This window comes from Galeopterus variegatus, unplaced genomic scaffold, assembly GCF_000696425.1.
Source record: "Galeopterus variegatus unplaced genomic scaffold, G_variegatus-3.0.2 Scaffold2207, whole genome shotgun sequence".
Lineage (NCBI taxonomy): Eukaryota > Metazoa > Chordata > Mammalia > Dermoptera > Cynocephalidae > Galeopterus > Galeopterus variegatus.
Window position 1 is genome coordinate 100747 of NW_007728318.1, and position 19133 is coordinate 119879.

Consider the following 19133-nt stretch of genomic DNA (forward strand, 5'->3'; position numbering starts at 1 on the left):
TCTCATGAAAGTTTAAGATGGTTTTAATGTAGATTATTCTTTGCACCCATGCATGCCATTGATTGCTAAATGTAAGAGTCTGATTTTGATGTTGAATAAATGTGTCTTTAAAAAAAAGTTTAAAATTGGGTGACCTTTCGTTCTCTTTCAACATGGGAAGATACGGAATCTCGTGCTGTCAGATTGGTTTAATAGGAGTATAAGAGCTCACCTTTATACACGAAATGTAAAGCTCTATGTCTGTAAAACATAGTTCAAATAATTGTGAAAACTGTGGTTAAGGCAGGAGATGGTAATAGTTCATCAATTATATATATTCATCACTTCAGATAAAACTAAATATTAATTGTAGTTGCCAATTAAAAATAAGGCATCCTACCTCTCTTGGTCTTTGTTCTTTCAAAACTACAAATATCTCAGAGCAGCTTTTGAGATAATTGCTGTGCTCTGCTGTCTCCACCAGCAAAAGTTTACAAGGGTCACCCAGCATAGAAGGCTCTGACAGTCTCTAGTTTAAAATCCAGTGCACGACCTTCTGTCCCCCAAAGCAGGGCTCTTTCCCAGCTGCCTTCTTTTTTTTTTTTTTTGTCCTTTTTGAGACCGGCCGCACCGTGCTCAGCCAGTGAGCGCTGTGAGCGCACCAGTCATCCCTATATAGGATCCGAACCCGCGGTGGGAGCGCTGCTGCGCTCAGCGCCTCACTCTCCCGAGTGCGCCACGGGCTCGGCCCCTCCAGCTGCCTTCTGATGCTGTCAGTCTTCTTTATGGTCACCTATAGCCGTCAGCACGTACCCAGCCAGAACTCTATCTGGTATGAATTTAGCTGCACAGGCCAAACCGTAATCTTAATGAGAAGCCTTCAGATTCTCATCTCTGGATTCCTGCTTGTGCTTCTGGGGAGTCTGTTCCTAAAAGTTTCCTCAAGCTCAGTCCTGGCCCCATGGGTAGCACTGAATGGTCCATCCACATCAAGGGCACAGTCCTGCCTGCTCAAGGAGCCTTCCTGAGGAACCCTTGCCCCCCCAGGCTGTGCTCCCCAGAGAGCCGTCTGCCTCTGGGTGCCTCCCTTGCTCAGAGGCATCTCTCCAGGGCAGATCACGGGGGAAGCCGATCACAGGGGAAGCCGATCACAGGGGAAACTGATCACGGGGGAAGCCAAGCACTGGAGGCTCATTCTCAGGAGGATACTTGGTCCTGCAGGGAAGCAAACCCACATCCCTTGAGCTTTCTGCCTGCTGAAAAGAGGGATTCAATGATGCAGAAATTAAGAAAACCCCCATCTGGGGACATGGCTGGGCATGTGATTAACAGACAGACATGAAAATGACATCCCATTTACAGATGGCTAATAGGGTAGATGGGCAGGGCACCAGTGAATTAAATCCATAGTAAGTAGTATACTTTCATTTTCACCAAAAATTTCAGTCTCATTCTCAATGCTAATTATCTGTGTGAAAATCACCAGCTACTATGTTACTCTCTTAGAAGCTCCATTTTGCCTTAATAGAGTCACATTCAACTAACATTTATTGAACACCTACTACGTTCTATATACTTTCCCATACACCTCATTTGACCCTCTAACCAACTGAGCTAACTGGCCAGCCATCATGACAACCTATTTTAAATAGGGATTAGTCTCGCCACTTTTTACAGATGAGAAAACAAAGATTTACAAATGTCGAAGTTATTATCTAAGAGTACACAGCTATGACCACTGGAGAATAAAAAGTGGCAACTTTGCCTTCTACCCTGACAGCAAAGAATCTTCCCCAAATCAGCTTTAAGTCTACAGATTTTTTTCTATTCCTTTAGTAAAAAAAAAATTAGTTGTGGTAAAATACATATAACACAAAATTTACCATCTTAACAGTTTTTAAGTGTACAGTTCAGTAGAATTAAGTACATTCACACTGTCATGCGACTGTCACCATCTCTCCCAGAACTCTTTTCCTCTTGAAAAACTGAAGCCCACACCCACTGGACGGTAACTCCCCGTTCTGTCTTCCCCATGCCCCTGGCAGCCATCACTCTGCTTTCCATCTCTACCGCTTTGACTACTCTGGGTACCTCATGTGAGTGGCATCAGACACTATCTGTCGTTTTGTGTCTGGTTTCTTTCACTTAGCATGATGTCCTCAGGGTTCATCCATATTTTAGCAAGTGTCAGGATTTCCTTCCTTTTTAAAACGGAATATTCCATTACATATACACACACACACCACGTTTTGTCTATTCATTCATCTATTGGTGGACATTTTGGTTACTTCCACCTTTTGGTTCCTGTGAATAAGGCTGCTACAATCATGGGTATACAAATATCCCTTCGAGACCCTGCTTTTGACTCTTTTGGGTATATACCCAGAAGTGGAATTGTTGAATCATATGGTAATGCTACTTTTAATTTTTTGAGGAACCACCACACCATTTCCCATAGCGGCTGCACCATTTTATATTCCAACCAACAGTGCATCAGGGTTCCGATTTCTCCATGTTCTCACCAGCACTTTTTACTTTGTTTTGTTGACAGTAGACATCCTAATAAGTGTAAGGTGTAAACCCAGTTTTATATCCTGATCAATGTCCCCAATGGCAGGGAGGATAGAAAGAGAATGGGCATATGGACACTGATCAGACAGACATCAGGATCTGCCAGTAAATGGCCTCAATAAATGGAGGGAGGGAAATACCATGGACACAGATTAGAAGATTCAATATTGTAAACATGTTAATTCTCTTCCAATTCATCCATGTATTCAGTGTAATCCCAATCAAAATCCAGCACGTTTTTCTTGGAAGCTGACTAACTGATTCTGCAATTTATATAAAAATGTGAAGGACCAAGAACAGCCAAGACAACTTTGAGTAAGAACAAATCTGCGAGGGGCCAGCCTGGTGGCGCACTGCTACAGTGCGCCGCTTGAGAGCGCGGTGGCACTCCCGCCGAGGGTTCGGATCCCACATACAGACTGGTTCCTGCTCACTGGCTGAGCAAGGTGCGGACACAACACCGAGGGTTGCGATCCCGTTGCCAGTCCCGGTCCGGTACGGGCGCGACACTGAGGGTTGCGATCCGTTGCCGGACACGAAAAAAGACAAAAAAAAAAAAGGAAAAAAAAAAAAAAGAACAAATCTGCGAGACCCATACTACCAGATATCAGGACTTATTATAAAATTATGATAATTAAGATAGAGTGGTATTGACTCAGGGTAGAAAACAGACTAATGGAAAAGAATGAAGCATCCAGAAAAAGACCCACATGTACAGAGTTGCTTGATTCATAACCAAATTGACATTCCAGTGCAGTGAGGAAAGGATGGATTTTTCAAATGGTGCCCAATCACCTGCATATCCACACAGAAAAATGAATCTTGACCCCTGGCTCAAATCACACATGGAAATCAATTGTAAAATGATTATAGTTCTAAACAGAAAAGAAAAACAATACAGCTTCTAGAAGAAAACATTGGAGAATATCTTCATGGCCTTCGGGGTAGGCAAAGATTCCTCAACAGGATACAAAAACACTAACCATTAAGGAAAAAAAATGGATAAATTGGATTATATCAAAATGAAGAACTTCTACTAATCAGAACCACCATTAAGAAAGTAAAAAAGACAAGCCACAGAATGGGAGGGTATATTTGTAATGTATTTATCTAACAAAGGAAAAATTAATTGGAAAAGACAGATGATCCAATTAATAAATATGCAAAAAGTTGAAGGGGCAGTTCATAAAAAAGGATATCCTAATAGCTAATAAGCATATAAAAATGCTCAACCTCATTAGTCATCAGGGAAATGCAAATTCAGTCTGGCAACATCATGTGTTGGGGAGGATGTGAGGGAACTGGAATATTCCTACATTGCTGGTGGGAATGGAAATTGGTACAATCACTCTGGCAAACTGTTTGACAGTATATCCTAAAACCGAATATGCACATAACCTATAACCTAACAATTCTACTCCTTGGTATATATAACCAACAGAGAAGTATACATATGTGTCCCAAAATCCATGTACAAGAATGTTCAGAGCATTGAATCCCCATACTGGTCAGCCACCCAAAACTAAAAAAGAACGTGACTTGTAACAGTTCCAAACTAAAAATAAAAGCTATCCATCTACAATAGGATGTCTAAATAGAATGTGCATATTCATACAATGTAATATACTATAGAGCAGTGGTTCTCAAACTTCAGTGTGCCTCAGAATCACCTGGAGGCTTGTTAAACTACTGGTGTGTGGGCTCCACCTTGCCTGTCCACACAGAACGTCTCACATTTTTCCTCTAAGCTGTCCCATTATAGTTGAAGATGTCTACTGATCACCTCTCCAGTGTTCTTTCCTCCCCCACGTCAGCAAGAGAGGGGACTAAGGAGGCATGAGAGGCCTGGTTTCTGACCATTAGTACAAACAAAAATCTCTCTTATACCAGGTCAGCCCCACTGACTTTGTTAATATACTAAGCATTAACCTCACATAATCCTGACAACATAAATAGAGCATAATTATGGCAGCCACCTTTATCACCATTTTATAGAGAAGGAATGGACCATTAGCTGGATTAACTGTATAGTCACGCTGCTTGGCAAAACTAGAGATGAGATTCAGACAATTCAAACCCACGTCTCTGGGTCTGATGCTCCCTCCTCCATAGCTGGCTGCCTCCCCACAATGCCAGGCACGCTCATCCCCTTTCTCAACCAATCCAGGTGCTACCAAGCTCCAGGTTCAAGGTGAGGCCGCCTTTCTCCGGGAAGCAAATACTGCCACCCAAAGCAAGATGCTTTTTGCCTGATGTAAACACAGTATTGTTTACTATATAATGTGCTTCTGGGCATTAAAAGCTCAGTCCTGAAAGAGCTCCTTTACGCTGTGTCTGCTGTTTCTGTGGCTAATTGGCTGTCTGGGGAGGTGGACGAGCTGCAGTAAAATGCTGATCTTTCAGTCTAATCACTTGGTGAGAGCTGGGATACCCTGTTCCTCCATGCATCAGCATTTTTTTTCCTCCAAGCCCTTTAATATTCACTTAAACAACTGAGGCACAAGCAATAATAAAACTGTATTTTTTATCTTACAAGAAAGTTTTGTATGATATATGCATGATATACCAATTTTCTCAATCTCTTCTGCAATAACATTTCATTAACACTCTTGTCCAAAGGGTGATTCAACAGGGTCAGAAAGGCAGGCACGAAGATGGTAAAAATATCAAACTTACTAAGGAGTAAGGGGAACCAAACATTTACTGCCTGCCTACTACATGTATCAGCAGTTTTGAAACAGCTTCTTATGACTTTGGATGAGCCAGGTGGGAAGAGGGGACTCTCTGAGAGCAGCTTGTGGCCTGAAAATATTCAGCGCCAAAAGCAGCAACCCAAGCACCCCCAGAGGCTAAAAAGCCATAAAGCACAGGTTCTCAACACTGGCTGCAGGTTGAAATAACCTAGAGTTTTAAAAAAAAATATCCCTATGTCTGGGCTCCACCCTAGTCTAATTGGATCAAAACCTCTGGGAGTAGATGCCTGCATTGTTGTTGTTTTTTAACCCCCACTTCTGCAGGTGATTCTAATATTGAGAAGGATCGTAGTAATGAATCAACAAACAGGAGGTGGAGTGTTCCAAAGAATAGGTGATACTGGGGGACCATGAAACTGAGTTTAAAAGCAACCTGGTGGCGGAGGACATTTAGTTCTGGCCCCCTCCGCCCTGCTTCCAGGAAAACTATTCCTGGCCCACTCTAAATGGGTGAATGTGACTCTCTGCACTCTGGGGTCATCCTCCTTGGCCTCCCTTTTAAATACAAACATATGTCCACAAATTCAAGAAATAGCCTACACATTCCTCTTGGCAAACTGGAGAGCTTAACTGGGTTCAATTCACAAAATAAACACACACCCAGAAAGAAACGAGGAGGCTGCAGACAACAGCAAGTCTGGGAGTTGGCAGAACATGTCCTGCTTCAAGATTTTTAAAAAGAAAAATCAAGTGTTGCTTAGTTTTTGTAATGAGATAAAAATTGGAAACCACTTTTTCAGAGTGGTTTTTATATTTGAACAATTAATCGGGTGGGGTGTGCATCTGCATAATAAAATTCAATGCAGGCATTGCAAAGCATGCTGCGTATGAAAATTCATTGACATGAGAAGCTGTGCATGCTATATTACATGACAAAATCTGGTCAGAGACAGTATGTACTATATGACTCCAATTTTGTAAAAAAAAAGTGTCCAAGTGTTTAGACATTTAAAACAAAAAAAATGTTGGGGAAACAATTTTCCTTGTATTTTTCTATTTGATCCATATTTTCTACAATAAACACATATTAATATTGTCTGGAAAAAATGTAGTTAAAAAAAGTTTAGATGCTGAACCAGTGGATTGATCCATAAAAATATGTCATTTTCAACAGAGGACATGCAGGGAGTTTTAGGATGAAATAAAATTTAATACTATAATCAGACATTCAAATAATGATAATATAGATTCTTCCCTGGGATAAAGAACTTCTTTAAGGCAAATGTCCATATTCCCTTGGAGTTAAATATTAATCTGATAGAATTCAGCCTAGGAGATGAATTTTAGTTTCTCTGAAACTTTTATGAACTAATTAATGCATTAGATCAAAGAGCAGGACCAGAACAGAGTCAAAGAGAAGTCTTAGGAGACAAAGCATTTCTTGTTAATTCTTCCTTGCTTTCTTAAAAGGACACGAATCTGGATGAGGCACTTACCTACCTCGGGTCTACAACACACACCTACAAACCTGGATCATGTGCCAGGTGGGAAGCAGTTCTGGAAACAGAAAGTGGGCTCTGAAAGGGACATTGACAAAACCTTTGATCAGAGACAAGCTGGGATAACCGCTCTTGGGCTTTCTTTGCGTAGGTCACCTTCGTGAAATTAAAAAGCTGAAACAGTATTCACTTAAATATAAATACCAAGTACTATTTGATGGGGTCTCAGAGGAGTCATGGTCCAGATGTCATCATCGCCAGCCGTCCACCACCATAAATGATTGAATATGATATATAAAATGCTCACATTCCCATTAATGGCTCAGTGCTCCAATTGCCTGCCAGTGTGGAGTTTCTGAAGTGCTCTTGGCTAAACAGAAAATCTCCATCCATCCATTAAGAAACATGCTTTCAATACTAACATTTTCAAAGTAGCCTATTTCTCTTTCTAAAAAATATAACTTAAATGATTAACAAACACAGTCTATGAAGAGTGAAAAATTGAGTTCTCCCCATCTGTGAGCTCCAGTCAGCTCATTTTTCCCCCCAGGCAACTGCTTGTACCATTTTCTTCAATATCTTTCCTAATATTCTACATGTAAAACAACCTATGAAAAATGGACACAATACTCAAACAGATATTTCACTAGTAGACATATGAAAAATAAACATGTGAAAAGATGCTCTATACCATTAGTTATTAGGGAAATGTAAATAAAAACCACAATGAGATATCACTACATATCTAACAGACTGGCTAAAAATAAAGACATCCCAAATGTTGATGAGGATGCTGATGAACTGGAACTCTCTTACACTCAATTATAAAATGGCGCCCTTTGGAAAACAGCTTGGCAGTTCCTTAAAAAGTTGAACATACACTTGCCATATTATCCAGTTATTCTACTTGTAGGTATTTATCAAAGAAAAAGGAAATATATGCCCATATACAGACACATATATGAATGCCCATAGCAGTTTTATTTGTAATGGCCCCAAACTGGAAACAACTCAAAAGACCAACAACAGATAAGTGGACGAGCAAATTGTGGTACATTCATACAATGGAATACTATTCAGCAATAAAAAAGAATGACTATTGGTACACACAACGGCATGGATGAACCTCAAAATGCTTACATTGAGTGAAAAAAGCCAAATCATGCCCCTCAAGAGTACATATTGTATAATTCCATTCATATAAAACTCTAGAAAACACAAACCAATCTATAGTGACAGAAAACAGAGTGGTGGTTGCTTGGGGATGAGGGGGTAGGAAGGGGCTGGAGGGAGGGATTTCAAAGGGGCACAAGATAAATTCTGGTGGTGTTGGGATAGTAAAGGAAAATGGTCAGGGACCCTCAGATGTTCAGAGTTTTGCCAAGCATTTTATGTAAATATGCACATGTGCCTGGTGGTCCTTGGTTATTGTCTAATGTAATTGCACATGTGCACCCAGGTGTCCTGGGTTATGGACTTAAGTATAAAGTACCAGTGGCTCTGATCCACAGGGTTCCCTCTGCCCCCGGGATGCCCCAAGAAGGCTGCCACAGCTGCTGCCCCGGACCTGCTGTAAGCTGCTGCTGCTGAGGACTGAGCTCGTGTCATCTCCCAATGGCTCCCGGGATCTTTCCCAATTACCTAGAGTGGACCTGCGCGTGAGGGGTCTGGTGACCCAGCCTGGCATGTGAGGGGTCTTTGACCCAGTCTGTACAATGGGTTTGAAAGGTCTGTGGGTCCTAATCCCTAGCCCAGACAATACAAATGGAAACTTACATAACTAAAATAATAAAACGTTTTGGCTTTAGCGTAGCTATTGTTATAATCTGGCAGCAGGTGATGGATATATTCACTACCTTGATTATGGTGATGGTTTCTTAGGTATAATTGTTCATTTAAAGTATATGGAGTTTACTGTATGTTAATTATACCTCAATAAAGCTGTTTTTTACAAAGTGTGTGTGTGTGTGTTTGTATGTGTATCAGGCAATATCATTTTCCACATTTAACAACATACTTGGAGATAATTCCATGTCAGTACATAGTAAGTTACCTTTCTTTTTATTTATTTATTTATTTATTTATTTTTTAAATTTATTTATTTTTTTTCCTTTTTGTCTTTTTTCGTGCCCGGCAACGGATCGCAACCCTCAGTGTCGCGCCCGTACCGGACCAGGACCGGCCACAGGATCGCAACCCTCGGTGTTGCTCCCGCCCCTCGCTCAGCCAGTGAGCGGCCGGTCTGTATGTGGGATCCGAACCCTCGGCGGGAGCGCCACCGCGCTTCCCAAGCAGCGCACTATACCAGTGTGCCACCGGGCTGGCCCGTTACCTTTCTTTTTAACAGCTGCTTATTTTTCCATGACACAGACTTACATAATTTATTTAGCTATTCCCCTACTGATAGACATTTAGGTTATTTATAGTATTTTCTTTTACAATCAATGCTGCTATGAATATCTTTTATCTTTTTACATCTACAAGAGAAATTCTTATAAGTGGAATCGTTCGGTAAAAGGTTATGTTCATTTATGATTTTGATAGATACTATAAGATCGCCCTATTTCTCTCACTGGCTCCAGTCCTGCCTGCTCTGAAATGGGAGGGATGGCTTCCACATGGAATAAAGGGCCTGCCAAACAGGTGAATTCCACAAAAGGGGATTTTCTTGGTGATCACCCTCCTATGAGCTGGTACTGCAGTCCTGGTTTGCAGTCACTTTTTGCTTCCAAAGTTTTCTTCAGCAATAGGATTGTCTTGAGATAGCTGTGGGAAATTGGGGTGCCAAGGTGCCTACTTTTTTGTTTTTTAAAGATGACTGGTAAGGGGATCTTAACCCTTGAGTTGGGGTTGTCAGCACCACACTCAGCCAGTGAGCTAACTGGCCATCCCTATATGGGATCTGAACCCATAGCCTTGGTGTTATCAGCACCACATTGTCCCGAGTGAGCCACAGGCCGGCCCCCCAAGGTGCCTACTTTACTTGACTGATCACAGGAAAAGAAAATTGAGAGGCTGGGCTGTTGTACGACAGTGAGGCAGTAGTTAACGAAGAGGCAAGAGCATTTGACAATGTTCGCTTCCAAGCAGGACAGTCACAGCACTTTAGCACACGGCAACTGGATCCTTCCATTTCTCTCTTTTCAATAGTTATTGAGCACCTACTATGATCATTGTACTGTAGAATACGAAGATGAATTAAGACAGTCCCTAAAGGAATATTGTCAACTTTAATATGAATTCACTTTGAGCCAGTGTTTCTCAACCTTGATGCTACTGACATTCTGGGCTGGATAATACTTTGCTGTGGGGGGCTGTCCTGTGCATTTAGAAGCACCTCTGGCTTCTATCCACAAAATGTCAGCAGCATCCACCCCACCCCACCCCTGCTTTGACAACCAAAGATGTTTCCACACATTGCCAAATGTCCTCTGGGGGAGGCACCCCCGATGGAGATCACTGGCAGGACTCTGACCCAGTACTCCCCAGTTCCAAAGAAGAGGGTAAATCACATGGTGCAGTGGGAGGCATGCCCTCTGAGCTCTAAGGAGACAACAGGACATGACACAGGACCACCTCTGAAGAGAAAGAGAAATGGAAGGATCCAGTTGCCATATGCTAAAGTGTCATGGCTGTCGTGCTTGGAAGTGAACATTGTCAAATGCTCTTGCCTCTTCACTAACTACCGCCTCACTGTTGTACAACAGTCCAGCCTCCCAATTTTCTTTTCCTGTGATGAGTGAGGGTGGCTTTAGGTCCTAAGCTTACGAATGTGAGCAAACTGATGTTGAAATTTTGTAGCATTTAAAAAAAAATTCCTTCCTCCATTAATTCAACTACTTAATGTCTACTATGTGTCATGCTAAGGGCACCACCACTGGGATGAGTTACTGAGGGAGTTAGCATCTCACTCTTTTACCTTCCCATCCCCACAAAGGAGATTCCGATATTCTGTTTCTTAGAGTAGTGGCTCCTCCTAGAAGGGGTGGAGAAAGCAGGAAGGTGAGAAGACCAAGGGCACTGCAGGAGAGCTTCCTGGGAGGCTGGGAAGTGGTGGGGGGAGAAGCCACGGGAATCAGCTTGTGCCTTGCTCCCTGCCAGTGTCCCACTCCCTCACAGTGCCCCAGGAGTGGCAGCACCTCAGGGGAATGGTTTTGGGATGGGGTGTACGAGGGAACCCCAGGCCCATGGGCTCCTTGGCAAAGATCCCTGTGCCCAAAGGTGGCACAGAAGTAGAGAAACTTGTGGCTTCTAGTGACTACACGGCTCAGATAGCGAGCATCTCCATGGGGTCCAGTGTGGATAAGAGTGTCTGCCCCAAATGTTCTGGACTGGGAAAGACTCTGGGAGCTTTGCACAGCTCAGGTGGCGAAAGGAAGGAGATTCAAGTATGAGCAAGATTTACTGATTTATTTTTCCCCCCAGCATAGTAGGATAGGGGTTCTGAGTCAGGTTTAACTTGGTTTAGAAGAGTTATATAAAGTTTCTGCACAAAGTTCAAACACATGATATGAAGACAAACAGAACACTGCCCTGACTCTCCAGGGACTTGCAGTCTAATGGAAAATACCCGCTGGCCCCACATTATTTCTCAAGAACATTCTGAGGAATTTTGTACGATCATAATCCTCTGTTTCATTTGAGCTCTACAAATGCATTACATTGCTGGAGTCCATTTTGAAGATAAGAAAACAACTTGAGTGATTTAGTGACTTGCCTATGGCCTAAAAGTATTAGATCCAGCACCAGAATCTAGGACACCTGACTCCAAGCATCATTCTTTCCACTGCACCAGGCAGCCCTGCTTACAGTTCATGATGGGAAACCTTGGTTAGGAAAAGGCAACTGATTGCTATCAGGAGGACTGTGATTTTGAGCAAAGTACTTCATCTCTTGGGCTTGTTTCTTTACCTGTAAAAGGAGAACACTACCTCATTAAGTGAATAGGATTTTATTTGCGTGTGGGTGTGGGGGTGTTTTATGTATGTATGTATAAGCAAAGTGCTGGGCATACATTGCATGGGTTAACTCACTACAATATTCTTGAACAGAGTGATGACAGGTTGTAAGTTGTTTAGGAAGACAGGCTAGGCAGCTATGTGCAGGGTGGCATCAAGAGGGGCTAGATGAGAGGCAGGGCACTAGCTCAGAGGTGGCCGCCACATGCAGCCAGGTAATGAACAACAGGGCCCCAGCTTGTGGGATATGCAATGGGGGACAGGGAGGGACACAGAGAGGACTGAGGACCGATTCCAGGGTGAAAACACATAGCGCCATATTCATTTAGAGATAACTCATCACTTTCAGAGAAGATGATTATGTTTAAACCATACCTTTTTTGGTACTGGGTTAACCATATTTGCTTGCTTCTCCTCAAGCTGTAAGCAATTTCAGTAAAAGACTGATGGGATGTTTGAAAATATATAAAAGAAATGCACTAGTTAAGTAACTGTTTTCTAACAGCTTTTTCTCAAAGGAAGGAAACTGAATACCACAAGTCAGGAAAGCAGATTAAAAGATGATTTTAGGAGAGTGAAGAGAACACTGTCAAGTGACCTCTGGGATTCCTCTACACTGAGTGTTGCACTTCTCAGCACCCAACCTTCTTAGCTTTTAAGTGTCTTCAGAGGGTTAATAAAAGAGAGCTTTGCAAGCTGAGCAGCTCTGTTGAAGTGGGAAATCTTAGCCAAGTTGAGCAGAGTGGAAACCATCAGGCTAAAGTGCATTTCTTCCTGTTCCAACTTAGCCACGCAAATCTGCATCTTCACAGAGGAAGATACTTGCCTTTCTCCTGGCGTGTACTTTAGAGAAACAAAGGAAAATGTCCTGATAGAAAACGTCTTCAGTGAGATTCTCTAGCCACCTGTTTATTTCTAGGCATCTCTGATATCAAACGACGGAGAGTTGGGGCAGAGGTTCAGATCCGTTTGCAGTGAAAGGAGAGATGAAATAGAAGTGGTGGCTCGTCAAACCCATTCCACTTGGAAAGGAAAGGTCCCAGCACCTTTGTTCAGATGGTACTAATTGAGGATCTGTGGTTGATGTGCTTTGTCAGACTTGGCTTTGGGGCTCTCTGGGAAGAACTCTGAGATTCTAAACTAGAGGGTATGAAGGGGTTGGGCAGGAAGTTTGATCCAAATTAAAGCCTATGTCTACGACGTCAATGCTTTAGTCCATTAGTACTCATAAAGGAATGTGAATTACAAACCCAGAGTCCCCTTTATTAAGCACTTGACTAATAGCATTACTTGAAAATAATCAAGCCACAAGGATTTAAATAGATTTTAAATGATCACCTTTTAAATCAGGCAAAATCAGTGACTATTTTATAGCTTCTTTCTTAATCATGCAGCAGAGTTAAAATACATTTTGTGGAACTAGTACAAGATTTAGCACCAAAGAGCCCTCCAGATTCAAATCCTTACTTTACCATTCACTCTATGATTTTGAGCAAATTTCTGAACCCCACTGGTCACTTCCTCCTCTGTAAAATGGGAAGGCCACCTCACTCAGTGGTGTTGATTTTATGTACATCCACGTGAGTGTGTGCACACATAATGGCTGAGTACATATGAGGTAGCTAGAAAAAGGTCAGGATCCCCAAGGAAGAGAGGGTACTTTAGGAGCGATGCTCATGGCTGGGAGGGGAAAGCTGGGGTCCTGAGAAAAGGAGAACAGAGTGGTCAGATCAAAAGGATGAAGAAGGGCCTGGGGAGTGACTGCTAATGGATGCAGGGTTTCTTTTGTGGGTAATGGAAATGTTCTGAAGTTAGTGGTGCTCATTGCACAACTAATATATTAACACCCCTAAGTACACTTTAAAAGGGTAAATTTTATGGTTCATGAATTATATCTCAATTATACTGTTATTTTTAAAAAGGATGCATAAAACATGAATAAGAACATCTGGAGAGGTAATGGGAAATGAGGTACTTCCATTGTCTGGTGTGGTGGAGAATCAAATTCTGATTTATAGGATAAAAATTTATTTGGGGAGCATAAGAATGTGTTTTTCTGGCTAAATTCTACAGTTTTCTACTCCCATCAGATCTCCTAAAGTTTCATGTTGATAAGAGGTTCTCCACTTCACAGGCTAAAATATTAGTGGATTGTTCATACAATGTTTTTTGAATGACAGGTGACAGCTTTTCAGCACCTGTATTGTTTTATCCTGGGTTTTAGGACATTATGAAAAATACTTATTATCACCAAAGATTTCATAGTCACTATTCCCAAACTGCTTCAATGGTTACTGTTCTGATATAAACAGCTATAAGCACAACCATTTAGATTTCTAATTTATTATTAAATTACATAACAAATCTTCTTCTATACAGTCAGAAAATGCACATTAGATGAGAACAAAAATTAAGTACAAATACAATAAAATTGGTTCCAAGAAGCTATTTTAAAAGCCAAAAATTAGAAAGTGCATTTGGAAAGAATAGATTTTAAAAAATCTGTATTGGCATTTTTCATGAGGAAACATCTTCCATCATAATAAAGTGTGATTGGAATTGATTTATTTTCCTCTGTAAGAGCTAATAGGGTGGGAATGGATGCAAATATTTCAATATTAAATCAAGATTTTAGATACATAGAAAATGAGAAAGATCTGTCAAGACATGGCTTAGCTTTGTCTCTGCTTATCCAATATAAACATCCTTAAGATTCACTTGTTCCTTCCTCATTTTATTTCCCCCTATAAAAGTTCAGTATGCAAGTTTATAAAGGAATAAATAGGATTAGTTTATTAAGACCATGATGAAAAGTTCTGCATCTTTTTGGAGACTGAGCTAAACAACCCTTAGCCTAAAAGGAGAATGGAACACAATCACTGCAATTTTCTGAGTAGAATCCATTTGTTCTTTAGTTACATTTGCCACAACATTCAGTGTAACACTAGACATGGCCATTTTCCCCCCAACAACTTAATAATGCAAGTTACAAACTCAATCAACTTCCAAAAATTATATCTGGCTAATGATCAAACACGAGTATTATAACCCAAAAGGCTAGTCCAGTTCTTTAAAGTCATTTTCATCAGCTTGAGATCACTGTGAAATAGAAAATTAATGGTGGGAGTGCTGAAGTGTCTCAATTCCATAGAGGACAAGAGTCATTGCTTCAAAAGGCTCAGTAAGTACATTTTTCTATTCAGATGTATTCACATCCAATATGAAGGAACTAAAGCAAATAGTATTTGGTTCCAGGTACAAAAAGTGACCTCCTGGTGTCTCCTTTCGTCACCTGTCTGCATTCTCAGTTACTCCCACACTTCATCTTAGTACCAGGCAGTATGGAAAAAGGGATTCTCTACAGAAGTGAATTTTGGTACAAAAGAGAGAGGAATAGAGAAGGAAAGCCCTTCTCTAACATTTAAAAAAAAAAAAAAAGGTGAGCAAAATGCAGGTTACAGGGAGTCCTTTAGCATCATTAATTATAATAATAAAAAGAATGTAGAGATTGCCAGGACACATAAACTAAAGTACCTGGATATCTGGGCTTGAAATTAAGTAAAGGCTTACTAAACAGTCTTACTAAGATCATCAGTACACGTACACATTAGAACAAAATCGCAGAAATAGACCTTTGGAATTCTCTGCCCTTTTTGTTGCCACGATTTTTCATATTTTTTAGTGAAATGGGAAGTTCTGAGTGGTTACTAAACAGATCCAAAAATGAAAGATTTTTTATATAAGTCAATGGCTGAGGGAGCATAACTTCCCCTAAGAGGCAACATATATATTTGAGACCAGAAATGAAAAACTCCTTCTAACCTCCTGGCTCTCTGACTGGCTTTAACAAGTTACTAACTGTTGGCCCCTGGACCTAGCAACTGGTCTGTAAGGAAGACAGCAAAAACGGGGGAAAAAAAAAAAGTTAAATGGCATGAAACTGAGAGTTCAAATGAGTTATCATGGGATCCAAATTCAGCCCCTTCCTATAAATGGCACACCTCTATTTCCTTGCTTGAGGGTTTCTTTCTGCAAATGAAGGAACCATAAGAGGAAAGGAAAAGCATGGTCATAACTATCTACATTTGGCCCCATGTCACCTCACTATTAGCTACAGCTCTGGGAGGTTAGTCAGACCTATCTGACATCAACATTTACAACAGGCTTTTTCAGCTTCCTTGGAAGAAGTGGTTTACTTTCATAAAGAAAATAACCAACAATTCTATTACTTTGTCTAAGCACAACCCTAATGGAAAGGCTCATCAGCCATCAAAATTGTATTCTCACCTGCAGCAAGCTAGATTAGCTTCTATCCTAGTTTTATTCTTACACAGTCAGTTTTAATGAATGCACCAAATAATCAGACCAGTAAAAAAGACTGGTAGTATAATTAAATAAATAACTTTATTTATGATACTTCAGATTTTATAAATGCCAACTATATAGCAACCAAATTCCCATAAATTCTCGCTGAGGCACAACCACTGATCAAGGCCCTTTGAAAATCAAAGATAATAAAGTGTCAGGGGAAAGAAGTTTTGTTTTCTCAACAGAGAATTTAATAAATGAACTTACTTCCCTGATCCTTTATAGTTCACACTGGGAAAACTTAACTCACTTTTAAGGGCATCCCCAATCAACAAACTGATCAATCAGCCCATATTTAGAAAAATAAACCCCGTAGCTAAGAAAAATATATCAAATGCCCTTCGAACCCAGAATGTAATAAAACTTTGACACCAGAATGAAAAACTTCTCAGCCTCCGTACCAGACTGGGTGTTAGTTTACCCAGCCTATATATCAAGTTCACATGAACAACAGCATCTACACACCTTGATGTAGGTAAGAACTGCATGTTAATATCCCTTCATTTATCCTTTTATTCGCTGTGGCACAGTTTGAAGCCAATGGTATAAACACCATAGTAAATTCCAGTGGTAAAGAGCAGCCTTCTTTCTCTGTGAGGAGTGTAGATGTTGGAAGTCTTCAAACTACATGGTAGTTCAGTAAGACAAATGATGAATTTACAGAAACTGAGAAATGGTTAAACATGAAAAGAATTCTTGTGGGTGGTTTAAAATTTTGTCAATGTGTGGCAATGATAATAGAAGAGGTGCAGAGAGAGAGATTCTGTCACATATACCTTCAACAGTGAAACCATTCTCCTGGATGTTTGGAAAAGATTAACAGATTTGGAATGAATACATTTTCATAGAACACAGAATTCCTGGTACATCAGGCAGTAGTTCTTAAACTTTTGCTTATAAGTCATAGAGCATTCACAAATGGAATTATCTGGACAGTAATGCCTTGTTACATGTGGCTATTTGAATAAATCTCACTGAAAATTGAGCAGTCCCCTCACTCAGCTACCAGATATGACGAGGAACAGTTAGGGGCATTGACAGACATTGGCTATTCTTGTAGTAGCAAATATTAATCCAATGGAAGAAATAAAAAATAAAAACAAGCTGGCCATTTAGCTCAGTTGGTTAGAGTGGTGCTAAAAACACCAAGGTCCAGGATTAGATCCCTGTAAAGGACAGCAAAAAAATAAAGCGCTTTATTTGCACTGTTCTGTTTTAGATAATCTCAAACATGCTGAAGCTGGCCTATCAGCATCTCAAAGAATTTGTGAAAAATGGAATTTTCCTTGAATACCAAAAAAGTTGGGAACACAGAGTAGAAATCTATAGTACAAACGCCGTTTCCTAAGGTTGATCCTCTGGATCAGGCTGTTCACAGCAGGAAAACGATCTTTGGGAAATCTTTATTAAGGTCATATTTGGAAAAAGGCTCTTTAGTGAAAAGTCACCGGAATCACAAGAATAGAGTTTAGTGGCATCTGGAAACAGTAAGTGATGAGAAGAAATAAGGGGAAGAAAATCACAGTGAGGGAGTCTTTAGCAAACACATATGGCAAAACTGATCAAAGTCCCAAATGTGTTCAAGTCTCCTATTCTTGTGTGTAGTACACAAATATGAATAATGAAAAGAAAAAACTTAATAGAGAGAGCGGGAGAAGAAGATAATAATGATGACAGCTCCCATGCACTGAGGCATTACTGCCAGGCTTCAGGTCAGGGTGGGAGCCAGTGTGGTCAGGAAGAGAGGAACTCAGCAGGGCGTGGAGGCACAGGCACAGCAGCTACAACGACCACTGACCCAATCCACTTCCCTCCTTCTCCTTCTCTCTCTTTTTAGCTCCTCCTTTCAGGAGACTGGGGAGTTTTGCCTGAGGGTTTTGAAGAAATACCTGATTCTCTCTCCACAGGGTAATAATACCCCTTGGATTCTGGCAACTGGTGGGAACCAACTCTAGGATCTATATAAACATGCACTTGTGGATTATTTAAATTTTAAAATTTACTTTGCAGCAGTAGGTAGGATATAGTAAGAAAGTGGGTTAAACTGCTCTAGCTGTCCTATTTGGGGAACATAAAAAAAGCAAAGAGAAAATTTTTGATTTTAGGGGTTTTATAGCAGTCACAACTGTATTTTACTTCTTCACACTCTTACTTGTTTATATGTTGTAGACCAAAGTGCTTATATTGTTTTGTATTTCTTGCAATGGTTTCTGACAACATGAGTATGCCTGCAGGTGCATCCTCTTTGTTAACAGAAGTATTATATCAAGTTCAGATAAACCAACAACAAAAACCACCCCGGACACTAAAAAGGTAGAACAATCCCCATTCCTTGCAAATTCTCAATGTGTTTTCCTGTAACAAAATGAGTCTCACCAGGGACTACATTACTTGTGTACTTATATATTCTACATATTGTATAATTACAACCATGCCTTCTAATCTTGAAGTCCCTTCTTTGTCTAAAATAGAGCTTTACACACTGTAGGCATTAATATGTTTTAAAATTAATGAATTAAAAAAAGAACAATTTGCAGAAACAGTTTAAAAAATGTAGAACAGGAAGCAAATATTGAACTAATGAACAAAAATTTTACAAGGTAAAAACTTCACCTAGAGAAAATGCTTAATTTCTCCTTGCTTAGTGAAAGGATTAACAAATCCACTGCACATATGTAAATTTTGGCATCAAGAAATCCTGTCTATAGTGGACATATTTTTGTCCAGTTTACCTTTAGGGAACCAGCCCTTTTCCCTTCCATAATAATCTAGTTCAGTCCATGTAACAGGGTGGGGCTGATCTCATCCTCTACCATTGGGTCTACATACAAACCCAGAATTGGCCAGTAAGAATATTCCATCCTTGGCCAGTGACTGGGTTAGGAATGAGCAGTGACTCAGGCAATCACAGTCCTCTTTGGTCTACAATATAAGCACTTTGGTCTACAACATATAAATGAGTAAGAGTGTGAAGATATTTTGAAATACTAAGTAAAAATATTAAGTACTAACTACTTCTGGAACAGCTGTTAGAAAAGACACCCTTTTTCCCTGGGGATTTTTGA

At 40.5% G+C, this 19133-nt stretch overlaps 1 protein-coding gene across 2 annotated transcripts in view; it reads right to left on the reverse strand.

The window, feature by feature from the left end:
• Window positions 1-3402: 3402 nt before the first annotated feature.
• Window positions 3403-19133, reverse strand: part of GOSR1 (golgi SNAP receptor complex member 1) — a 63362-nt gene continuing 47631 nt past the window's right edge. For both annotated transcript variants that reach the window (XM_008580930.1, XM_008580929.1), the window contains exon 9: window positions 3403-3528. In XM_008580930.1, the coding sequence (XP_008579152.1) occupies window positions 3455-3528 (74 nt within the window). In that variant the 3' untranslated portion in view covers window positions 3403-3454. The remainder of the gene's footprint in view (window positions 3529-19133) is intronic.